The 27,594-nt window shown below is 44.8% G+C and overlaps 1 protein-coding gene across 5 annotated transcripts in view; it reads left to right on the top strand.

The window, feature by feature from the left end:
* UNC13B (unc-13 homolog B) overlaps positions 1-27,594 on the top strand; it is a 436,326-nt gene that overhangs the window by 280,566 nt on the left and 128,166 nt on the right. For all 5 annotated transcript variants that reach the window (XM_075327051.1, XM_075327042.1, XM_075327033.1 and 2 more), the window contains 4 exons: positions 6,463-6,537; positions 11,418-11,637; positions 14,291-14,518; positions 14,717-14,858. In XM_075327051.1, coding sequence (XP_075183166.1) covers positions 6,463-6,537; positions 11,418-11,637; positions 14,291-14,518; positions 14,717-14,858 — 665 coding nt within the window. The remainder of the gene's footprint in view (positions 1-6,462; positions 6,538-11,417; positions 11,638-14,290; positions 14,519-14,716; positions 14,859-27,594) is intronic.

Below are 27,594 nucleotides of genomic sequence, written 5' to 3'. Positions count from 1 at the left end.
CAACAGCAATAAGAAATAAAGCAGGGATTCTAGTAATACTTCCTACAGGAGGCTGCCAATCAGTGGTGTGGACGGGGTTATACAGTGCTAAGCATTGTGACCACTGCTACAACTACAGGAAAGAAAACAGGGATTCTATTAATACTAACGACAGGAGGCTGCCAATCAGTGGTGTGGGCAGGGTTACACACAGCTCAGCATTCTGACAACTACTACATCAACAGGAAAGAAAACAGGGATTCTATTAATACTTCCGACAGGAAGCTGCCAATCAGTGGTGTGGGCAGGCTTATACTGTGTTCAGCATTCTGACCACTGCTATATCTACAGGAAAAAAAACAGGGATTCTAGTAATACTTCCGACAGGAGGCTGCCAATCAGTGGTGTGGACAGGGTTATACAGTGCTAAGCATTCTGACCACTGCTACATCTGCAGGAAAGAAAACAGGGATTCTATCTATTAATACTTCATCAAGCAGCCCAGTAAGTGACACATTGCTGGAATCAGGGTCTCTGCCCCTACGTCAGGCAGCTCTCAGATTCCATAGGAAAAAACAGCTGGCAGATTCCTGATAAAGGTCAACCCCCCCATGATAAGAAAAAAAATGGCAGGCTCTCTTGGTCTTGATTGGTTGGAAAGGGCATGAAAAGAGATTGTCATCAGATGTGAAATCTTTTAACACCTATTCTATCAAATTCTAGAGGAATTGCTCCAATGAAATAATGATAAGGGATATAACAGAGGAATAATGGAGAAATCGCACAAAGGGACACTATTATTCTCCAGTCAGCACCGATTGGAAGTGTTATAAAACAAACTAAACAGTTTAGCGGGGTTTTCCCCTGAACAAAGTACATTTTAATCACTAGATCTTGGAATAACAATAAGTTATACAAATGGATATAATTAAAATAAATGTTCCTGTGCTGAGATAATCTTATATATGTGTGTCACTGCTCTGTACTGTGTAATGGCCGTGTCTGACCGTACAGGAACACTGTCTGATCATACCACAGCTCCTGGTGCAGGGGAGAAAGACAGCAGTGAACTGCAGCTACTGCTTTCTGTGAGGTAAAACATTTTCCTGCTAGTTTTATCACAGGAGCGAGTGTTTCTGCCGCTCCTCATTTACAGTTGACTTGATTTATGATGAGTTCAGAGTGATGGAGATGTTTCAGAAACACTCCTTCCTGTGATAAAACAGGTAAAGAAATGTTTTATCTCACAGAATCCGCTGCGATTCCATGCTGTAATGTCAGTATACTTTTTTTTTTTTTTTTATTCTCCGCAGCCCAGGAGATGTGGTATCATCAGACCATGTCCCTGTACGGTCAGACACGGCCATTACACAGTACACAGCAGGGGCACATATATAAGATTATCTCAGCACAGGAATAATTATTATTCCAAGAACTTGATTAAAATTAACTTTGTGGAAACCCCCTTTACTATAACTGTAAATGGCACAATAATTTGGACCCAAGTGCTTTAAACAGAAGTGTATTTAATAATCCCTTGTGGTCAGTATTGGCGCCTACCTCATATCCCTACTATTTTTAACAAATGCCACCATATCAATTATTCTCCTCTCCAGAATCCTATCCCATTATGTAGTAGGTGTAGTACTATTAGCAAATACCTCCAATTAAAAATGTAGTATAGTTCTCCTGATATCTCTCACCTCATATGCAGGGCATTGCAGCTTAGGTATCCATGGTTAAGTCCACTCATATTGAAACAGTTAGTTGCTCATGATTGTAACCATTAATACCAAAGCTGCAATGTCCTGCACATGAGGTAAGAGACATGTTTATATCAGGAGAACTATACTATATTTCCTATTGGAGGTATGTGCTATTATTTTTTTTTTATTATTATTATTATTATTATTATTATTATTTTATTATTATTATTATGCCTACTACTTATTTGGATAGTATCTTCTAGATGGGAATACCCCTTTAAGTATAAAAACAAATTAAACCTTGCCTGCACCCCTGATTAGCAGCTTCCAATGCACATTGTATATTGACAGTAAACTGTTAATCAGTGTTGTACAAGGATTTAAGTGGAAACCTAGTGCAGCAGTGATTATCTCCTGTTGATAAAACACAAATTGTATTGAAACAACAGCACACAGCCTAATTAGTGACACATCACTGAAATCAGTGTTTCTGCCTCTACCTCATGTCGCTCTCTGATCACATAGAAAAAAAAACTGCTATGAGAGTCCCTTTAATAGGCTGTGGTGGTGTTTCAATAAATCCAGGGTTTGTTTGTTTTGGTTTTTTTTTACCATCAGGAGATTATCACTACAGGACTAAGTGTATTCTGCCTCCTAGTCAACTGTGTAACACTGCCCCTGCCACTGATTAGCAGCTGTCACTCTACAGTGTGCACAGAAAGCTGCCAATCAGTGGTGGTGGAGTTATACACCGCTCAGCATTCTGAGCTCTGCAGCAGAGAAAACTGTGATTGTATCAAAATAGCAGCAGAGACCAGCAAGTGACACATCGCTGGAATCAGGGTCTCACACCCTATAATATGCTGCTTTGAGTTTACCTAGCAAAAACCTGGTGACTGATACCTTTAATGATTCTGTTAAAGGGATTGCCAAGCCAAGTTTCAAAGGTTTTACATTTTTTGTCAGGCATAAAGAAGTGAAATAAAAGCTATATTTTAAAAAGATTTCTGGTTATCAAATTCTGTAGTTGGCTTGTGTTATCAGACTCCATTGATAAGGAGACGCAGGGTGTCCTGCTGCTGGGATCCCCAGTGATGAGCGATAATCTGCGGGTATCAATCCCCATAATTTATGGGCCTGATCTAATCTCCTGGTTAATCCCATACATATTGAGAAGTAGATATATCTAGCCCCACAGTAAAAGTTAACAACCCGACTTCTCCAGATGATGTTCTATCTGAATTAACCTCTTACAATTCTTTTATCTGCTGCTGCCCCCCCTATTCTCCAGGCGATGGTAAGTAGCTTCTCTCCACAGTAAGCGGCAGGCCTTGGATCCCTCGCATTAGTATCATTTTACCTTCCCTCTGCGGCATGACTTGTTATAAATCCTTTGTTTGGCTGGTAGCGCTCCCTACATCACTGACTTAATGGACCCTCATACTTAGACTGCTATATTTCCACTAATGGATCATTTATTCTCTTTCACGGACCCTGTTTGTGCTCTCCTAGAAAAGGTTTCGCTGAAAAGCTTCACATATATATTATTACTATTGTGTGCCCACGTCTTACAATAAAGGAATGAAAGGAGAGCTGGTCTTGGTTGCCATGCCTTGTGTTGCTCAACTCCCCTGCCCCAGTATAAGTGCGGTCTATTGAATTTACGCTGACAGCTAGCTATTATTTTGCCGATGTTGGGTTAAAGGCTATGTACACCTTTTGCATAGGTTTTTCGAATGCTGTTCATTTGCTTCCTAAATTCAAGGTTAAGAGACTTGGCAAAATGGTAAAAAAATATTAATGAAAACCATTTAATGTCAGAGTATTTGTAAGTCCTTTATCTAGCTGAGCGATCTGCAAAAATGATACCAATCTGTCAGATCTACTGCTTCACGTCGCATCCAGCCAATATTACTAAAGGAAATATATAGAGCTAGCATCCAGCCTGTATTACTAGGAAAGTCACTCCCACAAAAAGAAAAATCTGAAACCTGGATCAGGCTACAAACTGAAGGGAATCTAAAAGTGATACCAATCTGTCAGATCTCCTGCTTCACCTCACATCCAGCCTCTATTACTGAGGGAAATACAGAGAGTTAGCATCCAGCCTGTATTACTGGGAGAGTCACTCCCACAAAAATGAAATCTGAAACCTGGATCAGGCTACAAACTGCAGGGAATCTAAAAGTGATACCAATCTGTCAGATCTCCTGCTTTGCCTCAGATCCAGCATCTATTACCGAAGGAAATATACAGAGTTAGAATCCAGCCTATATTACTGAGAGAATTTCTCCCACAAAGAAAAATCTGAAACCTGGATCGGGCTACAAATGGCAGTGAATCTAAAAATAAACTAATCTGTCAGACCTCTAGCTTTTACTCCTATTTTCCCTGCTTTCACCAGTCTTAAAATGAATGAAACAAGGAGAAAACAGGATACAGACAATGAGAAAAGGACATAAAGAGGAATTGAGTCCAGGATAAAAATTGTGCTGATTTATATGAGCTATTAAAGACCGTAGTAACCTGTCTATACACAAACCTCACATCCAGCCTCTATTACTGATGGAAATATAAAGAGTTAGCATCCAGACTGTATTGCTGGGAGAATCACTCCCACAAAAAGAAAAAAATTTGAAACCTGGATCAGGCTACAAATGCAGGAAATTGAAAAGATTATACTAATTTGTCAGACCACCTGCTTCTACTCCCGACAATTCTCCCTGCTTTCAACAATATATCAGTGACAGAACTACAGCAGGGAGGAGGTTGTGGCTAGGAGGAAGAAGCATCTACAGTCTCCAGGAGGGCAGAGAAAACCGGATACAGACAATGAGGAAAGAACATGAAAAGGAAATGAGTCCAGGATAAAAACTGTGCTGATTTAGAGGAGCTAATAAAGATAGTAGTAACCTGTATATACACAAACCACACATCCAGCCTATATTACTGAGGTAAATATACAGAGTTCGCATCCAGCCTGTATTACTGGGGCAGTTCCTCCCACAAAAAGAAAAATTTGAAACCTGGATCAGGCTACAAACAGCAGGAAATCAAAAATGATACTAATGTATCAGACATCCTGCTCCTACTCCTGCTTTCACCAATCTTTCAGTTATAGAAACACAGCAGGGAGGAGGCTGTGGAGAGGAGGAAAAAGCATCTACGGTCTCCAGGAGGGCAGAGAAAAGATGATACAGATAATAAGGAAAGCACATGAAGAGGAAATGTGTCCAGAATAGAAATTGTGCTGATATTAGTTAAGACATTGAAATATATTACTGAGGGAAATATTACAGAGTTAGCATCCAACCTGTATTACTGGGAGAGTCACTCCCACAAAAAGAAAAATCTGAAACCTGTATCAGGTTACAAGCTGCAGGGAATTTAAAAATGATGATAATCTGTGAGATCCTCTGCTAATACTTCTGACTATTCTCGCTGCTTTCACCAATGTTTCAGTGATAGCAATACAGCAGGGAAGAGGTTGTGGAGAGGAGGAACAAGTATCTACAGTCTCCAGGATGGCAGAGAAAGCAGGATACAGACAATGAGGAAATAAGTCCAGGATAGAAACTGTGCTGATATATGAGCTAATAAAGACAATAGGAACCTGGATCCACACAAATATATTACTGTGGAAAATGTACAGAGTTAGCATCCAGCCTGTATTACTGGGAGAGTCACTCCCACAAAAAGAAAAATCAGGCTGCAAAGTGCAAGGAATCTAAAAATGAATGAAACAATGAAGATTGCTGACTGAAATGGTCTACAATTTTATTAATGAAGCGTAACCCAAAAACATAGGTAAAAAACTTTGTTTCCATGTTAAAGTTGTCCATAGCCTTTAAGGTTGGATCCAGCGCTAGACAAAGGCCCAGTGCCCTGACTTTACCAGTAAGCCCATGGATCCAGTTAATATATGATGCACCCTTAATGTACTGTAGTGGAAACGGGCAATTGCCGAGGGCAGATTTATGGAGGGTCTGTTCTGGAATGGTATGACGTATCTGGTCAGTATTAGTGGCGATGGCTCGGATTGGCACCACGGTTCCCCCTTTCGTTCTTTGCTTCTGCTTCTTTTTATGAGGCATTCTTTCTAATGCATGTCTCCAAAGATGGAGCGAACAAATGCAAGATAGGAAGATAGGCGTGTTGAGCCACAAATTGTATCTGCTATGGCTTTTGAGACCAGGAATATCCAGTCCAAGATATGTCAGACGTAGAAATCCCAAGATAAAAATAGTTCCTCCAGCAAACGTCACCATAAGCCTCCACCACCAGGTCCATTACACTCAGTGATGGCCACTGAATGGCAGATTCTTAGCCCTAGACCCCATTCAGGAACATTTGCCAACCCTACGTCCACGTCAGGTGCCCGCACAGACCTCCCCGGGCATGTATGCATTACCCTTTTTTTCCTCCTCCTCCTATAGTGTTTTCTTTCCTATCAATTTTTTTTATTATGATTATTGCTTAACCTATGATTTGCTTCTTTCTGGACCGAAATGATAATTGTAGAAACAGCAGGGGATTCGGGAGGTGATCTGCAAGGGAAAATGACTCTAGAAATGCGGATGCCATCTAGAAGTCACGTGGGTGGCAAACAGGTCCCATGCCAATCCACAGCCTGTATACCCCTCCTCAAATTTTGCATATAATTTTAAACGCCCCCTGCAGGTCACTGTCCTGAATTTTGCAAGGTGTGTAATAAGTTGGAAGAATAAAATGACCTTCTCATTCAGTTTTAACTCATAAATCTTTCTTCTTCTTACAGTCCCTGGTGCAGTCCAGGAAAGCCGGTATTACTTCAGCTATGGCCACACGAACGTCACTCAAGGACGAAGACCTGGTAAGCTTTTTCCACAAGTGAAATATCTTGGCAACTATCATGGAGTATGTACTGACAGGTCAGGGGCCCATAGCTGGCCCTGAGACTCGACCCTGCACGGTCCCTTATCTAAGAGGTAGGTTTGATGGTAGTCAGATCCGAGCCCCCAGCGTGACCCTGACTCCTATCCAAGCCCTCTTTCAACCACCCTTGGGGTGGGTCGGAAAGCCCAATAATGAAACCCCATGAAATGACAGACAAGGAGAACGGAAACTCGTACACACAGCAGTCAAAACACACAGGAGAGACAGTATGTGTACAGGGGAGCACAGAAAAAGGGACTGAAGTAACACACAACAGGGGAATGCTTACACCACTCAATATTGCAACAAAGATCACCATCAACAGGTTCACCAACAAGACCGGGATCGCTGGAGCAGAAGTTGAAGCTATAATCAGCGCTGAATAGTGAGATCCAAGATCTTACATAGGAAGTGGATTCCTTTGATTGGTAATTAGCAACCTGAGCTCTTAACAGAGTTCCCCAGGTCAGCAGGAATTAACTCCTGAGGAACAAAGCACATGAAACAGCCGACGCCCAGCTCTGGCTGAACAAGTAGAGACATCAGGTTGGCTGTCAGGCTCTTCAGTGTGAAAAGAGCCAGACGCTGCCATCACACCTAATGAGTCTCGACCTGAACACCACATGAGAGCAACTCATAATACACATGAGTAATTGCAGAAACTCATAATGCCCCAGTTGCTGCAGAACCTCATGATACACACCTCCACTTCAGCATAACTTCATAATACACATCAGCTGCTACAGAACCTCATAATACAGACCTCAGCTGCTGTATAATCTCATAATACAGATCTCAGCTGCTGCAGAACCTCATAATAAACACCTTGGCTGCTGCAGAACCTCATAATACAGACATCAGCTGCTGCAGAACCTCATAATACACACCTTGGCTGCTGCAGAACCTCATAATACAGACCTCAGCTGCTGCAGAACTTCATAACACTCGCCTGAGATGTTGCAGAACATCCTGATACACTCGAAGATCAAAACCTGGTAAGAATCTTCCACAAGTTAAATATCTTGGCAACTCCTAATGCACATAAACTATTGCAGAATCTCATATAATGCCTCAGTTGCTGCTGAACCTCATAATACACAGCCAATATACTGCAGAACCTCAGTATACACATCCAATATGCTGCAGAACCTCATAATACACATCCAATATGCTGCAGAACCTCAGTATACACATCCAATATGCTGCAGAACCTCATAATACACATCCAATATGCTGCAGAACCTCATAATACACATCCAATATGCTGCAGAACCTCAGTATACACATCCAATATGCTGCAGAACCTCAGTATACACATCCAATATGCTGCAGAACCTCATAATACACATCCAATATGCTGCAGAACCTCATAATACACATCCAATATGCTGCAGAACCTCATAATACACATCCAATATGCTGCAGAACCTCATAATACACATCCAATATGCTGCAGAACCTCATAATACACATCCAATATGCTGCAGAACCTCATAATACACATCCAATATGCTGCAGAACCTCATAATACACATCCAATATGCTGCAGAACCTCAGTATACACATCCAATATGCTGCAGAACCTCATAACACACATCCAATATGCTGCAGAACCTCAGTATACACATCCAATATGCTGCAGAACCTCATAATACACATCCAATATGCTGCAGAACCTCAGTATACACATCCAATATGCTGCAGAACCTCATAACACACATCCAATATGCCGCAGAACCTCAGTATACACATCCAATATGCTGCAGAACCTCATAATACACATCCAATATGCTGCAGAACCTCAGTATACACATCCAATATGCTGCAGAACCTCAGTATACACATCCAATATGCTGCAGAACCTCAGTATACACATCCAATATGCTGCAGAACCTGAGAATAAACACCTCAGCTGCTGTACAACCTCAAAATCTACACCTTGGCTACCTCAGAATCTCATGATACATAGCTCATCTGCTACAGAATCTCAGAACTCACCTGAGCTACTGAACAACTCCATAATACAAGCTACACCTAAGATACTAAAGTTCCTCATAATGCACACTGCAGCTACTGCAGAACCTCTTAAAACTGTACTTTAGAAGAACCTCTTAATACAAATATGAGCTACTGCAGAGCCTCACAATATTAACCTCAGCTACTGCAGAACCTCATAATTCTCATGGCAGCTACTGCAGAACCTCATAATTCACATGGCAGCTACTGCAGAACCTCATAATTCACATGGCAGCTACTGCAGAACCTCATAATTCACATGGCAGCTACTGCAGAACCTCATAATTCACATGGCAGCTACTGCAGAACCTCATAATTCACATGGCAGCTACTGCAGAACCTCATAATTCACATGGCAGCTACTGCAGAACCTCATAATTCACATGGCAGCTACTGCAGAACCTCATAATTCACATGGCAGCTACTGCAGAACCTCATAATTCACATGGCAGCTACTGCAGAACCTCATAATTCACATGGCAGCTACTGCAGAACCACATAATTCACATGGCAGCTACTGCAGAACCTCATAATTCACATTGCAGCTACTGCAGAACCTCATAATTCACATGGCAGCTACTGCAGAACCACATAATTCACATGGCAGCTACTGCAGAACCTCATAATTCACATGGCAGCTACTGCAGAACCTCATAATTCACATGGCAGCTACTGCAGAACCTCATAATTCACATGGCAGCTACTGCAGAACCTCATAATTCACATGGCAGCTACTGCAGAACCTCATAATTCACATGGCAGCTACTGCAGAACCTCATAATTCACATGGCAGCTACTGCAGAACCTCATAATTCACATGGCAGCTACTGCAGAACCTCATAATTCACATGGCAGCTACTGCAGAACCTCATAATTCACATGGCAGCTACTGCAGAACCTCATAATTCACATGGCAGCTACTGCAGAACCTCATAATTCACATGGCAGCTACTGCAGAACCTCATAATTCACATGGCAGCTACTGCAGAACCTCATAATTCACATGGCAGCTACTGCAGAATCTCATAATTCACATGGCAGCTACTGCAGAACCTCATAATTCACATGGCAGCTACTGCAGAACCTCATATTTTCCTGAGCTACTGGAGAACCTTAAAAACCCACCACAGCGGCTGCTCAACCTGGAAATACACAACCAATCTGCTGCAGAAGCGCATACTAAATACCTGAGATGCTGCAGAACCTCATAAAACACACTCCAGTATCAGCAGAAACGCCTATTAACCTGAGCTAATGCAGAACCTCATGAAACGCATCTAATCTGCTGCGGAACCTCATTATTCATACCCCTGCCACTCCAAAACATCATAATAAACACCTCAGCTGCCGGAGAACCTCCTAATACTCAGCTGAGCTAGTATACAAACCTCGGCTGCTGCAGGAGTTAATATGGCGGTGGTACTGCTGTATACATCTGTATGTGTGTAATGTCCAGCGCATCAGTGCCTATAGGAGCCGGATGCGCTATTTTCTGCCATTTCCTACTTGTTTAGTGCTCTGCAATCTCCGGCTCAGCGCTGCCTGGATGTGATAATACAGAGCCTATGAATAATGTAGTATTGATTTGTTGTGGGACTGACCCTGCGAATGTCGACATGAAATTGTGAGGGAGAAGTGTACAATCTCGGGGACGTGAAGAGGATTTGTCTGAACACCCTGCGCCTCCTCACAACCTCGCCATGATTTATTCACCAGTATTAAAGTTCAGATTCTGAGAAGCGAAGATTGTGTGGAGGATTCTTCTGCCATATGTGAGCGCCGGCAAAAGACTCTTCATAGCATCTGCCGGATAATTCAGTGACTTATTATAAAAAGCGCAAAATAAGAATCCTTTTACGTCACAACTAAGAAACAAAGCACATCTACCCTGCAATACCGTGAACGTGTTACCCCTCTTATAAGTGCTCCCAAAAATGCAAAGAATATTAGTCATAAGGACTATACTTAAATATAACTACTATAATACTGCCCCTATGTACAAAAATATAACCACAATCATACTGCCATCTATATAGAATATACTATAATACTGCCCCCTGTGTACAAAAATATAACTGGTATAATACTGCCCCTATGTATAAGAATAGAACTACTATAATACTACCCCTATGTATAAGAATATAACTACTATAATACTGCCCCTATGTACAAGAATATAACTACTATAATACTGCCTCCTATGTAAAAGAATATATCTACTATAATACTGCGCCAATGTACAAGAATATAATTACTATAATACTGCCCCTATGTACAAAAATATAACCACAATCATACTGCCATCTATATAGAATATACTATAATACTGCCCCCTGTGTACAAAAATATAACTAGTATAATACTGCCCCTATGTATAAGAATATAACTACTATAATACTGTCCCAATGTATAATAATATAGCTATTATAATACTGCCCTGTGTACAAGAATATAAGTACTATAATGCTGTCATCTATGTACAAGAATATAACTAGTATAATACTGCCCCTATGTGCAAGAATATAACTAGTATAATACTGCCCCTATGTATAAGAATATAGCTTTTATAATACTGCCCCTATTTACAAGAAGTATATCTACTATAATACTGTCCCCTATGTACAAGAATATAACTGCTATAATACTGCCCCCATGTACAAGAATATAACTACTATAATACTGCTCTTATATACAGGTGTAGAATTACTATAATACTGCCTCATATGTGCAGATTTATAACTGCTATTATACGGTCTAATCTTGTACCTATTGACCTCATTTCCTGTGCGTCTTTTCTTCCAGAAATCCCATGTATATAAGAAGACTCTACAAGCCTTAATCTACCCCATTTCCTGCACTACCCCTCACAACTTTGAGATCTGGACGGCCACGACCCCCACCTACTGCTATGAATGTGAAGGCCTGCTGTGGGGAATAGCCAGGCAAGGCATGCGCTGCACCGAATGTGGCGTCAAGTGTCATGAGAAGTGCCAAGATTTGCTGAACGCTGACTGCCTGCAGCGTAAGTGACCCTCCGCCCTGCTCTCATTATTACCCCCCTCTCCTGCCCTGTCACGGCGTCACCTGGAGAGGTTGTCAGACGGTTCAGCCATGAATGTGTCTGCCACCTGCCTGGCATTTGTTATGTGTGACAGCGGAGGGGATGGTTGGGCTTCTGATCGGCCCTCTCTTCCCCTCTGAGGTAATCGTCGCTCAGCGGCTGAGGCGCTCCTGCCATGACATTTGCTTGTGTTTATTTTCTGGCTGAAATGACAGGATCAGCCGTTGTACCTTTTCCTGCCTACGTGCGGCTTTATATGAGGTGGCTCTGCACAATATGTAAGCTATACCATCAGGGACTATCCCTAATAATCAGACATAGGGGCCTCGAATAGGCCTCTGACCGGCATGACCACACCATCGGCAGCAACCTCTTACATGCCACGGTCACAGTTGACCGCTGCATCTAAAGGGCCCCTCTCTAATCATTGCCGTTAGTCTCTGGTGCTGTCTGTACAACACAGCCGGCATCACTGCTCTATGGCAAGGGATCAGCTCCTGAAATACAATGTGCCCAGTACAGAGTTCCTGATCTTCCGTTATTGCCCATAGCAACCAATCACAGCACAGCTTTCATATTCTACTCTGCGTTTAATAAATTAAATCTGTGCTGTGATTGGTTGCTATGGGCAACAAAGACATTTTTATAAATCTGCTGTCTTTTTTTTTTTTTGCTTGTTTTTTGTGATTCCCTTCGATTTTTGTTATTGGCCAGTGCACAATAAAGCCATGCAGTCCTAGCCGGGTGGATTGATACCGAGGAGTAAGAAGGAGCCAAGAATCTTTGTCATATACTGAGACAGTTGAGGGTTATTCCCATCTCCACGATCCTATCCCAATATGTAGTAGGTTTATTAATAATAATAATAATAATAATAATTAATTATTAGCAAATACCTCCAATTAGAAATGTAGTATAGTTTTTCTGATTCACTGTCACCTCCTATGCAGGGCATTGCAGGACTTTAGGTATCCATGGTTACAACCACACAGTCAATTAGTTAGTTGCTAGTGGTCATAACCATGGATACCTAAGCTACAATACCCTGCACATGAGGTAAGCAACATAGTGAATCAGGAGAAGTATACTACATTTCTAATTGGAGGTATTTGCTAATAATATTATTATTATTATTATTACCCCTAGTACATATTAGGATACTATCTTGGAGCTGGGAATACCCCTTTAAGAGACTGAGACTATAAACGACCTCAGCTTTTATTTGCAGCTAGCAGTGTAAAGTATGGTGGTTTTCCTTCTGATTACCAAGACTACAGTTTCATATGTCTATAACCGAAAAAAAGAATATTGTCTAGCTAGTGACATACAGATAAATCTGAACTCCCAAAGAAAAAGAGACATAGGAACCGCCAATTCTATCTACGAGTGCAAATGTGTTCGGTTACAGCCATTTATAGGATTAAATTATATAGGACTATATTATACAGGTAAATATTGTATGTGTCATATTTTTTTTATATATATATATATATATATATATATATATATATATATATAAATATGTGACACACACTTTTTACGTGTGTGTGTATGTGTATATATGTGTGTGTATGTATGTATGTATATATGTGTGTGTATGTATGTATATATGTGTGTGTGTGTGTGTGTGTACATATATATCCCCACACACACACACACACACTGTATAATCCTTTGTGTTTATATGCTTGTATACACATGCACTTGATGTACATACTGAGTTTTAGAAAGTTGGCCATGCTTTATTGTAGACGTAGCATGGGTACCCGACTGAAATCCTCCATTCTTTACACTGCAGCTTGTCCCAGAGACAATTGCTCAGATTAGAAATCCAATGACTTTGATTGTGAAAAGAGACATCTTAGTATTTTTTTCAGATCTAATGTTTTAACTATTTCTGTGATTTCTGAAGTCTTTTGTTATGATGTCTCTTCTCCACTTACATCCAAAGCTCCATTTACAGTATATCCTGCTGCAGGACCGTGAAGCGTCTCCTAAAGATTGGCCTCTGTGCAGACCATGAACAAGCAGGGGGTGTCTGTGATGTATGGAGCCTTGTAAACTTTTAGAGATAACGTAGATCTTGGATAATGTTGAATGCAGCTCTGGATGTGACTGGAGTCTAAAGGTACGGTCACACATAACGAGATCGCTAGCGAGATCGCAGCTGAGTCACAGTTTCTGTAGCGATCCCGTTAGCGATCTCGTTATGTGTGACACCTACCAGCGATCAGGCCCCTGCTGTGAGATCTCTAGTACTTGCAGAATGGTCCAGGCCATATTCTTCAAAGGTGATCTCCTGCTGGGCAGGACCCATCGCTGTGTTTGACGCTGTGTGACAGGGTCACAGTGACTGCTGAGATCGTTATACAGGTGGCTACTGCGACCTGTATCGTTCCTGCATCGCTGGTAAGGTCTGACTGTGTGACATCTCACCTGCGACCTCCCAGCGATCCCTATCAGGTCGCATCGTTTTCGGGATCGCTGGTAAGTCGTTGTGTGTGACTGGGCCTTAAGACGTAGCTGAAGATGAGAACAGAAAAAGTCCTTGAGTTTTTGGAAACTCTGGTGGACCTCCATGCTTCATGTGTGTCGGGCAATGATGTCTCCACAGGTGCAGCAGAGAAGAGCTCCAAGCATGGAGCAGAGGACCGCACCCAGAACATCATCATGGCTATGAAGGATCGAATGAAGATCAGGGAGAGGAACAAACCTGAGATTTTTGAGGTCATCAGGGATGTTTTCACTGTAAGCAAGGTTATCCATGCCCAGCAGATGAAGACCGTGAAGCAAAGTGTCCTGGACGGCACGTCAAAGTGGTCAGCCAAGATCACCATCACAGGTGAGGACATGGTCTACATCTACGGTTTCCATAACCACAATTGTGACAAAAACTGGATTGAAGTATGGCCTTTTTTAAGGATCATCTTAACAAAAATAAAAATAGTATACATTGGATGTGAGGGTGATGTTCTGAGAGAAGGGTTTTGTTGTTTTTTTTTTTGGAAAGTGTCTTACACAAGTGTCCTCTTCCTTCTAGTCCTCTGTGCTCAGGGCCTTCAAGCCAAGGACAAGACGGGTTCAAGCGATCCCTACGTCACCGTACAAGTGGGCAAAACCAAGAAGAGAACAAAAACGATATACGGCAACCTGAACCCCGTGTGGGAGGAGAAATTTTATTTGTAAGTTTTTGTTATGATGTCTCAGATTGTCACTGGCGATCGTCTTGGTCTACGCAGAGATGTCTTGTCCTCGCTGGTGCATTGGTCAAACTGTATAAGAAAGTCTAAGTCATGTTAGTGGAAAGAAGCTGGAAAGGCAATAGGGTAGTAGTGTCTTCTGTGGGAAAATGGTGTGAAGAGGTCAAGAAGTGAGGAGAGTGGCCCACCTGGTAAGAGTTGTCACACACAGGTTGCAGAACCACAAGGATCTCAAGATGCCAGAAGAGGAGAAGGCGATGCCTAACGTCAGACTTGGTCTTAAGGGTGCTTTACACGCTGTGACATCGCTAACGATATATCGCCGGGGTCACGGTGTTAGTGACGCACATCCGACGCCGTTAGCGACATCGCAGCATGTGACTAAAAGGAGCGACGATCAACGATCGCAAAAACGTCGAAAATCGCTAATCGTTGACACGTCGCTCTTTATCATAATATCGTTGGTGGTGCATGCCACTGGTTGTTTGTCATTCCTGCGGCATCACACATCGCTATGTGTGACAACGCAGGAATGACGAACATCTCCTTACCTGCGTCCACCGGCAATGCGGAAGGAAGGAGGTGGGTGGCATGTTCCGGCCGCTGATCTCCGCCCCTCCGCTGCTATTGGGCGGCCGCTTAGTGACGCCGCTGTGACGCCGAACGCTCCTCCCCCTTGAAGGAGGGATTGTTTGGTGTCTCCAGCGACGTCGCTGAACAGGTATGTGCGTGTGACGCTGCCGTAGCGATATTGTTCGCTACGGCAGCGATCACCACGTGTCGCTAGAATGATGGGGGCGGGTGCTATCGCTAGCGATTTCGCAGCGTGTAAAGCACCCTTTAGACCCGATGAGCTTGATATACTTACTTTGAAAATCCATATCAGAATGGCGGTGACTTTTTTGATAATAAAGGGAGCAGTTTGCACAAAATTGCCTATTTTAGTTTCTGGATTATCAAAGTAAGTGCCTCGGCCTCATCAGGTCTAAGAAGATATCAATTTCATATAGTATGTGTTGTGAAGTGTGGTCACAGATCCACTTTGTCTGGGATATTTGTGTCCTTGGGAGCCTGTTGTTGGCTGCACTGCTAATGCCTAAGAAGGTGGAAGACACAAGGTGATAGTATAAAGAATGGAGCTTTAATGCATTTGGTGGTCGATCCGACCCCTTCGGTAGGAAGCTCACAAACTGAATTGATTGTGAACCAACCTGATGAAGGATTGATTCGAACCTGAAATGCGTTTACGCTTCTTTATTGTATAAGGGATACTTGTACCTTTCACCTCCTTGAGACTTAGCGGGGCAGCCGATTGCCAGCCTCAATGACTTCCATCAGCTCCCGGAGACACCTCACCCCGAAGGCTGTGTGCCGGGCTGGAGCCGCCGCAGCAGGAATAATAGGAGCTGCAGTCATTAGGATGACTATGGCTCATTTGGGGTCTTGTACGATGTGCAGGCAGTGGCCCCCGGGCTCGGAGGAGAGCGGCGTGTCTTTACAGCACGTCTTTATGTGCAGCGTTGGTTCACAGAGCGGTTTAATCCCTCATTAAGGCTGGCTGTGCTGTTAGGGGAGGCTCATCTGAGTCATGGGCCCGGAGCTGAGAACAGATCACTTTACGAGCCGCCACCGCTGCTGCTTTATGTTTGTTTACTCCTTGAAGTGGCGGAGGACGAGACGATGCCAGCGGCCAGTGCAGGATGAGGCATTGTCTGTACAGAATCACGTTGTCTTTCTCTCAGCCTAGAATATTGTCTTAAAGGGAATCTATCACCAGGTTTTTGCCACCTAACCTGAGAGCAGCATAATGTAGGGACAGAGATCCTGATTTTAGTGATGTGTCACTTACTGGGCTGCTTAGAGTAGTTTTGATAAAATCAATATTTTATCAGCAGGAGATTATCATTACAGGACTACTTGGCGTGCTGCAGGTAGTCCAGCATATTCATGAGCTCTGTATAACTGCTAGATCTGCAGTAGAGAAAACATTAATTTTATCAAAATGACAGCAAACAGCTCAGTAAGTGACACATCGCTGTAATCAGGATCTCCGCCCCTACATTATGCTGCTCTCGGATGGGGGAGCAAAAACCTGGTGACAGATTCCCTTTAAGGAAATTTCCACCTTTCCAGTACCAACAATCCTTCGCTCCAGTAATGCATGTTCTGCTCCTACATGCCATAGTGCGCTTGCCCCAGCTGTGTGCTCAGCAGCACAGAGGATTTCAGTTGAGAAGAATGCTGATCTCGTTGGAGTTGACAGACTGAGAATTATGTAGTTGATCGAGCTCTGTCCTCTCCAGCAGCACAGAAGATTTCAGGAGGGGAATGAGACGATCTCGAGGGAGATGGACGAAAAATAACATAGAAAAAACAACAATGTCTCCCAGCAGCTCCAAGTATTGCAGGAGATGAGTGTGCAGACTAGTGAGGCAGAAGATGATGGAGGGTTTGTGCCCCCCTCCACAATCCATCTGCAGGAGCTTTTATGTCCCCCCCCATATTACATCCGTACACATTAACAGCCCCCACTCTTCTGGGAAGGTCTTCTATAAGTTTAAGAATTTTCGTCCCCGACACTGAAGTTTGGTAGAGGTTCAGCTCACAATCTCCAATCTAGTTCATCCTAAAGATGTTGGATGGGGTTGAGATCGGGGCTTTGTGCGGCCGGTCATGTTCTTCCAGCAAACTCTTCCTCCATGTCTGTATGGACCTTTTGTGCCCTGGGCACGGTAGGGAGCAGAAAAGGGTCTTATTCAAACTTGTGGAAGCCACAATTGTCCACAAGCTCTTGTGTTAAAGCATAACCCTTTTTCGTCACTGGAACGAAGAGGCCTCAGCCGACCCCTGAATAGTGCCCCTATAGAGGCCTCAGCTGATCCCTGAATAATGCCCCCATAGAGGCCTCAGCCGACCCCTGAATAATGCCCCCATAGAGGCCTCAGCCGATCCCTGAATAAAGCCCCCATAGAGGCCTCAGCCGATCCCTGAATAATGCCCCCATAGAGGCCTCAGCCGATTCCTGAATAATGCCCCCATAGAGGCCTCAGCCGATCCCTGAATAATGCCCCCATAGAGGCCTCAGCCGATCCCTGAATAATGCCCCCATAGAGGCCTCAGCCGATTCCTGAATAATGCCCCCATAGAGGCCTCAGCCGATCCCTGAATAATGCCCCCATAGAGGCCTCAGCCGATCCCTGAATAATGCCCCCATAGAGGCCTCAGCCGATCCCTGAATAATGCCCCCATAGAGGCCTCAGCCGATCCCTGAATAATGCCCCCATAGAGGCCTCAGCCGATCCCTGAATAATGCCCCCATAGAGGCCTCAGCCGACCCCTGAATAATGCCCCCATAGAGGCCTCAGCCGATCCCTGAATAAAGCCCCCATAGAGGCCTCAGCCGATCCCTGAATAATGCCCCCATAGATAATAATGCCCCCATAGAAGCCTCAGCCGACCCCTGAATGATGCCCCCATAGAAGCCTCAGCCGACCCCTGAATAATGCCCCCATAGAAGCCTCAGCCGACCCCTGGATAATGCCCCCATAGCATTATACTTCCTCCACCATTCTTCACAGCTCACACAATGCGGTTAGGTGGAAAACATTCCAGAAGCCCAGACTGGTCCATCAAATGGAAGATTGTGCATTGACTGATCACACTTCTGAGTCCTGTGGTGGTGGCTTTACACCACTTCATTTGATGCTCGGCATTGTGCTTAGCAATGTACTGCTCGGCATTGTGCTTGATGTGCGGCTCGGCATTGTGCTTGGTGATGTGCGGCTCGGCATTGTTGTGCTTAGCAATGTACTGCTCGGCATTGTGCTTGATGTGCGGCTCTGCATTGTGCTTGGTGATGCACTGCTCGGCATTGTGCTTGGTGATGCTCGGCATTGTGCTTGGTGATGCACTGCTCGGCATTGTGCTTGGTGATGCTCGCTGCCGCCCGACCACCGTGCGGAGCTGCCGCCCGACCACCGTGCGGAGCTGCCGCCCGACCACCGTGCGGAGCTGCCGCCCGACCACCGTGCGGAGCTGCCGCCCGACCACCGTGCGGAGCTGCCGCCCGACCACCGTGCGGAGCTGCCGCCCGACCACCGTGCGGAGCTGCCGCCTGACCTACACCCCACCTATTGTCTCCTCCCCATAATCCTATAGAATGTAAGCCCGCAAGGGTAGGGCCCTCTTCCCTCTGTACTAGTCTGTCTACTGTAACTTGTATACGTATTTTGTATGTAACCCCCTTCTCATGTACAGCACCATGGAATTAATGGTGCTCTATAAATAAATAATAATAATAATAATAATTGTGTTTGGTGATGCTCGGCATTGTGCTTGGTGATGCAATGCTCGGCATTGTGCTTGGTGATGCTCGGCATTGTGCTTGGTGATGCTCGGCATTGTGCTTGGTGATGCTCGGCATTGTGCTTGGTGATGCTCGGCATTGTGCTTGGTGATGCACTGCTCGGCATTGTGCTTGGTGATGTACTGCTCGGCATTGTGCTTGGTGATGCACTGCTCGGCATTGTGCTTGGTGATGCACTGCTCGGCATTGTGCTTGGTGATGCACTGCTCGGCATTGTGCTTGGTGATGCTCGTCATTGTGCTTGGTGATGCACTGCTCGGCATTGTGCTTGGTGATGCTCGGCATTGTGCTTGGTGATGCTCGGCATTGTGCTTGGTGATGCTTGGCATTGTGCTTGGTGATGCTCGGCATTGTGCTTGGTGATGCTCGGCATTGTGCTTGGTGATGCTCGGCATTGTGCTTGGTGATGCTCGGCATTGTGCTTGGTGATGCTCGGCATTGTGCTTGGTGATGCTCGGCATTGTGCTTGGTGATGCTCGGCATTGTGCTTGGTGATGCTCGGCATTGTGCTTGGTGATGCTTGGCATTGTGCTTGATGATGCTCGGCATTGTGCTTGGTGATGCTCGGCATTGTGCTTGGTGATGCTCAGCATTGTGCTTGGTGATGCTCGGCATTGTGCTTGGTGATGCTCGGCATTGTGCTTGGTGATGCTCGGCATTGTGCTTGGTGATGCTCGGCATTGTGCTTGGTGATGCTCGGCATTGTGCTTGGTGATGCTCGGCATTGTGCTTGGCGTTGTACGGCTGCTGCAGCTGCTCGGTCACTAATCTTCCAGCGGGTGCAGTGTTGATGCTGATGTTACTAGAGCAGGTCTGGACTCTGCGGTTATGGAGTCAGCAGAGCGTGGTTTAATTCGGGGTGTTAAGACTTGGGGCCCGATACACAATGCGGTTCCCGGTATCTGCAGTATACGCCGGTGGCAGCTCTGCCGCTAACTCCAGTTATTTGCCGGCTTCTATTATTTGACTCCTGGCGGGATATTAATGTCACCGTCCTGCCATTTAGCTGTGACTTTTCTTTTTGCTCTGTTCTCACTTTGCTATTTGTGGAGCCACATTAAACCACTAATGAATCATTGCACAATTACTGCCGACACTAATAATGAGCAGAACAGTGTGCGCTCCTTACATCTGTCATAGGACAGCGTGGTGTGAACAGGGCCGATTCAGAGGGGTCAGGAAATCTCTGCAGTGATATCTGGTGACGCAGGGGTTCAGGTAACCTATAACTATGTGGGGGGTTTATTAATCCTTTTAGCTCATGGGTGTCCAAAATGGATAATCAGGGGATTTTGCACTTCATTCACTTTCAGCACTGAGTTTTGGTTACACGTCTAATCCTCCATTCACTGCTAAACCAGAATCTTTGCATATAACTGTTTGGGACTTTTTGCTCCTCATCAGTGCAAAATAAAAACCCGATTCATTGGGTGATAGATTTTTGAAGAGGGTCCAAGAGGGTTTGTTAGCGTCAGCAGACACTTCATGGATTTCGGCTGAATTTCTGAATGCTGCTCTGGGTGTGGATGGAACATTTTTAACTCCTTTCCTGCCACTGGATTTTTTCTTACCTTTTTAATGATGGTTCAAAGAAGACCTGTTGGCATTTCTGACATGTCTGTTGTATTAAATCCTTATATTCTCTATGAATATCTTAGGCATCTTTTCTTTTAACTCTGCATTGTATCATTCCTGTATTATTCATAGTATCATAGTATCATTATTCATTCTGGAAATGTGTTAATGCTCACTATGTAAAGTGGAATAACTAAGCGTAGTTCTAGGAGAACAGCTCGGACCAGAGGCATTTGTGCAGCAAGATATAGCACAGTTGGAGGTGCCAGAAAGCACATGGAACAGCAGAGCTGGATATGCAGGTGACCTATAGAATGGCGTGTAACAGTGGTGCTGGATGGCGCTTACAACTTTAGCGGATTAGTGGAGCTGGTTATGCAGTCAGTTACCTTTGGTGATACAGACAACACCTTGGAACAGTAGAGCCGAGTGTGCTAAAAGGCTACTTAATATTCAGCAGAGCAGAGTGTGTAGACATCATTGTGGAACAGTAGAGCCGAATATGCAGACAGGCACTTAGATACAGCAGAGCCGAGTGTGCAGATATCACCTTGGAATAGTAGAGCCGAATATGCAGACAGGCACTTAGATACAGCAGAGCCGAGTGTGCAGATATCACCTTGGAACAGTAGAGCCGAATATGCAGACAGGCACTTTGATACAGCAGAGCCGAGTGTGCAGATATCACCTTGGAACAGTGGAGCCGAATGTGCAGAAAGGCAAATTAATAAAGCAGTTCAGAGTCTGTAGACATCACTGTGGAACAGAAGAGCCAAGTATGCAGACAGGCACATTTATACAGCCAAGTCCAGTGCATTCTCGGCTCAACTGTTCCAAGGTGATATCTGCATACTCGACTTGGCTGTATAAATGTGCCTGTCTGCATATTTGGCTCTTCTGTTCCAAGGTAAATTTTGCACACTCAGCTTTGTTTTTCCAAGGTGCCTGTTTGCATACTTGGCTCTACTGTTCCACAGTGAAGTCTACAGACTCTGATCAGCTGCATTAAGTTGCCTTTTGGCATACTCTGCTCTACTATTCCAAGGTGATGTGTGCACTCTACTTGGCTGTATAAATGTGCCTGTCCGCTTATTTGGCCCTTCTGTTCCAAGGTAAATTCTGCTTTGTTTTTCCAAGGTGCCTGTCTGCATACTCTGACTCTGCTGTTCCACAGTGATGTCTGCACATTCTGCTCTGCTGCATTAAGTTGCCTTTTATCATACTCAGCTTTACTGTTCCAAGGGGAGGTTTGCGCACTCGGCTCTGCAGTGTCAAAGTGACTGTCTGCATACTCTGCTATACTGTTTCAAGGTGATATCTGCACAGACAGGCACATTGACACAGTAGAGCAGTGTGCAGGCGTCACCTTAGAACAGTAGAGCCGAGTATGCAGACAGGCACTTTGGAACCGCAGAACAGGGTATGCAGCCAAGCACCTTAATACTGCAGAGCAGATTGGAAGAATAGTGCCTTGGAAATGTAGAGCGAGGTGTGCGGTATTTCTGAGATGAGTTAGTCAGGAGGTACTCTTTGGATGTACAACAGAGCCCTGTGAAATAGCAGAGCTGGGTAGCCAGTGTACGCTGAGCTGCCTTGAATATTCAGGTGGAGTGCAGAGCAGTCAGCTGATGCCGGAAGGCAAATGTGCAGCCAGGACAGGCGAGTAACCAGCTTCATGATCCCTTCATGATCTATCATTGCTGGCCTAATCAAGCCATGTGTAGTCCTGTCCTATTAACAAGGTAACTGTCACGATCGTATCCCTTGAAGATTAGGGACAGGCTCAGGTTCGGATTTATTGTTATACCATCTGAGACTATAGACATTAAATGTGTTTTGCTTTTGGCATACACGGGGTTAGTGTCAGTTTACCTTGCCAGCAGCAAGCTCATTATCACTGCCCAGGTGTTTCCATTGATAAGCACTCCCAACCTGGATAAATACCCTCTGCTTCCAACAGAGGGCTCCGGTTATTTAGAATTCATTCTGGAGCGTGAAGTAGGGGTTTGCTGCAGCTGCCATCTTCTGTTGTTTTGTGTGGAAATTACCCCGTTGTTTAGTTACCTTCTCCTTACCTTATTTACCTCCTGTGCACCTTCTTGTAGTCCCCCTGGTGTGTGTTTTTGGTGTGCGTGAGTTTTGTTGTCCCCCTGTGTTTTGTTTTGTAGGTTGGGTTTCGTGATTACTGTCCTGATCCGTCCCTTGGGTGGTGGGTTTTGATGATATTACATCAGAGCCGTGGACAGGAGATAGGGACATGCTGGTGGCTCAGACTTCACTACCATCTAGTGTACCCTTGGTTGAGGGTCAGCTCAGGGTGCTACCTAGTCTAAAGGGCCAGCTTAGGGCTCCCTATCCAGTCACATCCTTGTCACCAGCGTGACAGTAACACTCAATTGTCCAGTTATAGGTTTTCAGGATCTCCACGAGACTCCAGATTCTCCTCAATTATTATTTTGTCAGTGTGACGGAGTATGCGACAGAGCAGTAAGGGACACCAGACCGATGAACAATCCAACAAGATTTAATGAGGCAGGGAGCATAAAACATCCAATATCCAAATGGTTCTTTAGAGTCCACACAAAGGAAACAGATTCGTGGCAATCCGACGCCAAGGAAAATGTAACAGTCCTCAAATGAGTTCCTGAAATCCAGTAGTGTGACTGGGACAGCACAATCCCAAATAGCAGCTGATCTTCAATATCCCATAGTCCATACCCAGGCACCAGGACCTGCCTTCAGCACAGATCCTCATCCTTCAGCCAGAAAAGCATCAACTAACTAAAAACACGTGGCTGATTCTTCCACCTCTCCTTAACCCCTCCCCATCCAGGGGGTGGATCTAACACCCACTTTTTGATATGTGACTTTATATGTAAAGGATTACAGGAACTGCAGGCTGGTATTGGTTGAGTCCCATGCTGAGAAAAACAAACAATCCCCTACCAGTATTACACACAGGACAGTCAAGGAGAGACAGACTATTACACCATGAGCACAGGCGGGGGAGGGACACACTGTTACAACCCCTTCCCCCCTCAATTTGTGTACAGACTAGTGACCTCAACAGGTCGCTTTTCATATACACGTAAACATGCCGACCCTGACTCAGGGCTCCTCCTGTCTGGACAATCCATCTGCATTTTGGTGTTGGCTCCATCTTCTTTAGTGCATGGTGAAGATGTAGGGTTGAAGGTTCGGCTCCAGTTTGCATCCTCCTTGACTTAAACTCTGCTTCCTGCACCCACAAATTGGCATTGTATATCTCCCACATGATTGCCTAGGAGAATGTCTGCAGGAAGGCCGCTCATCACACCGATTATGCATTGTTTTGCCCCAAAGCCATAATCCAGGGTTATACTTGCTCTTGGAATATATCTCTGAGTACCTCCAGCCAATTCAATGGAAATTCCTGGTCCCTTTTGAATTGCTTCTGGTTGAATTACTTGGGGATCTACTATGGTGAGAAAAGCCCCAGTGTCACGAAAGCAAACAACTTTTTGGCCATCCAGCACGATTTCCTGTAGATGTTTATGCTGAAGATCAGAAGAACGGGTGGCTGTGGCTCGCACCCCATAGACTCCTGGTAGGGAAGTCAACATATCAGTCACTTGGTAAATCAACAGGGCCTGAATCCAGCTCTTCTCCTGCTGAGGGTGTCTGTAGATAATGGACAGGCAAAGGTGGTCTGCAGCTGTTCTGCCTCCGAACACCTGGACTTTGAGCTTGCAGATGACCAGGCTGCCCACATTGATAACATCTGCGCTGCGTCTCACTCCTTCCAGTTTGCCTTTTGGAGAAGTAGGTAGGAGACCTTGGTGACTGATAGGGAGGTGCAAGTGTTGGAGGTGGTTGTCGATTTGGAGGATGACTCCACTGGATAGATGGGCATGTGGCCCGCAGATGCCCGGGATGCCCACAGCTATAACCTCTTCGCTCTTCTACTTTCTCTCCTTGTCGCATTCCAGAAAATGTGGTAGAAACAACTGGAGGCACATACACACTGGTGTCCACATGAGGTGGTAATCTAGGAGGTCGAGGAACATTGGGCACCGAAGGACAAGGAACCTCTGGTGTTGGGGAGCTGGTCATTTTTACTCACTCTGCTAGCAGCTTCTTCCACTGAGGCTTGATACTGAGCACCTCATCAGCTAGAGCAGCAGCTTGTTCCACTGTCTCTGGTCTCCTCTCGCGCACCCATTCCCGGATCTCAGTAGGGCACTTGGCATAAAACTGATCTTTTAGGATGACCTGGACGAACGTCTCCCAAGTTAAGGCCCCCTCTCCCTCCCGCCAGCGATGGCATACGTGTTTCAGTCTGTGGGCATACATCTTGAAAGAGACTTCCCCATCACAGGCTAATGTACGGAACTGAGTCCTATAAGTATCTGGGGTCACGGCATAATGTTCTAGAATGGTCTGTTTTATCGCCCCATACTCACAATTCCACTGAGGGTCCATAGCTCTATGGGCGTCGGCAGCTCCACCCTCCAAGAGGCCCACCAGGTGTCTGACTCGCTCTCTTTCTGGGACTTCCATTAATCAGCACTGATGCTCAAAGTCCTGGAAATAGCCCTCAATGTCGCATACAGCTTCATTAAATGGCTTAAAGTCCTTGCGGGACACTCTGGAAAATTCCCTCATAGTTGGTGCTGTGGGTACAGTCTGTCTGGAGCCTCTAGCTGCTTCCACAGCAAACCTCCTCTCCAGCAATGCTGCCCTCTCTTGAGCTCTGTAAATGGCATCCCTCTTATCTTCTATGGTGGCTTCATCTCCATGCAGTGCCATCTCCTCCTCGTACCACACAACCCACTGACTTTTTTTGGGTATTTACCTCCAGCTCCCGACTTTCCTCCACTTGCTGTGGAAATCCTTCCTCGGTGCCATCTTGCAGGCAAGCTCCTCCAAAGCCTCAATTAGTTGCTCGTTGGAGAGTCCTTTGTAGCCAACTCCTAATTCACGGACCTTTGTTTTGAGGTTCGACATAGTCCAGTTCCTGTATCCTGAGGTTCTGGTTTCAGACGTTGATGCGCCGTTGTCCTCCATTTCTTCTGCTCTGATCCCGCCGCTGCCAACCAGTTTGTGACTGGGTATGCGACAGAGCAGTAAGGGACACCAGACCGATGAACAATCCAACAAGATTTAATGAGGCAGGGAGCATAAAACATCCAATATCCAAATGGTTCTTAAGAGTCCTCACAAAGGAAACCGTTCCGGGGCAATCAGACGCCAAGGAAAATGTAACAGTCCTCAGATGAGTTCCTTAATTCCGGTAGTGTGACTGGGACAACACAATCCCAAATAGCAGCTGATCTTCAATGTCCCATCATCCATACCCGGGCACCAAGACATGCCCTCAGCACAGATCCTCGTCCTTCAGCCAGCAGAGCATCAACTAACTAAAAACGTGGCTGATTCTTCCACCTCTCCTTAGATCCACCCCCTGGGTGGGGAGGGGTTAACACCCACTTTTTAGTATGTGACTTTATATGGAAAGAATTCCAGGAACTGCAGGCTGGTATTGGTTGAGTCAAATGCTGAGCAGAACAAACAATCCCCCATCAGTAGTACATACAGGACAGTCAAGGAGAGACAGACTATTAGACCATGAGCACAGGCGGGGGAGGGACACACTGTTACAGTCAGTAAAACAGGATTATTTTTTATTTTATCTTTTTAAGAGGCACTGATTTACTGACTTGTTCCTCTCCATAGATGTCTTCTATAACATGACGGGGAAGGTTTGGTGAAGTGGCCGGATGTTTTATCGTTGCCTCGCTGCATCCCTAATCCACATTAGCCGTGCCCACCCTGGCCAGTGTTTTTCTCGGCGATGCTTGCGTTACAGCGTGCGGTGGCATTTAGGTCACGGCGTCCCTCTGCTCGGCACATTGTCATCACACGTCTGCGTCCTGTCACCTCTCTGCTGGTGTGAATGAGATTACTCCGATAGCTCCTCGCGTCTGATTAGGGGGCGCGCAGTGCGGTCTGGTCTGGTACAGACTCTGCGCTGATGAGGTCCGGCCGATCTATTCCCCCCACTCTGATATTACATTAACCTTTCATAACACACAGACTCTCCGCAGAAAACTCGCAGGGACAGGTATTGATTAAACCTCCCATTTGTCTTCTGGTTACGGCAGCATCTGATTGGAATTATACCGCCACATACGTGCAGTGCAAGAAGCAATTAACCTTACTGATTATCAGAATTTTATATTTTGTAAGTTTGTTGTAAATAATTTTCATCACTTTTCTTGTGCTGTATACGGTACTCCAGTCACTACCGGAGCTGCACCCACACGCTGCACCTTCACGTATTCCTGCTCCACCATTGATTGGGAAAATTATAGAAAAATACTTTTTTTTTTTTTTTTTTATTTCCATTAAAATTTTGGAGGAAAAAAGTATGTTATTGCACACTACAAAATATTATAAAGCTAAGACATTTTGATTTCATAAGCTCTCAGGCATTGTGAGAACAGGTCCCGCAGCATTTTATGGCCAGTGTTCACGCAGCACAGTGCGCTGCTTTATTGCATTGTGGGAAATGCGATATACGTTGGGGAAAATAAGTATTTGATCCTCTGCCGATTTTGCAAGTTTTCCCACCTACAAAGAATGGAGTGGGCTGTAATTTTTATCATAATTTCAACTGTGACGGACAGAATCCAAAAAATATCCAGAAAATCACATTGTATGATTTTTAATGAATTAGCATTTATTGCATGAAATGAGTATTTACTCACCTGCTAACTGGCAAGAATTCTGGCTCTC

This window comes from Anomaloglossus baeobatrachus, chromosome 1, assembly GCF_048569485.1.
Source record: "Anomaloglossus baeobatrachus isolate aAnoBae1 chromosome 1, aAnoBae1.hap1, whole genome shotgun sequence".
Taxonomy (NCBI): domain Eukaryota; kingdom Metazoa; phylum Chordata; class Amphibia; order Anura; family Aromobatidae; genus Anomaloglossus; species Anomaloglossus baeobatrachus.
This window is presented reverse-complemented; position numbering and strand designations above follow the sequence as displayed.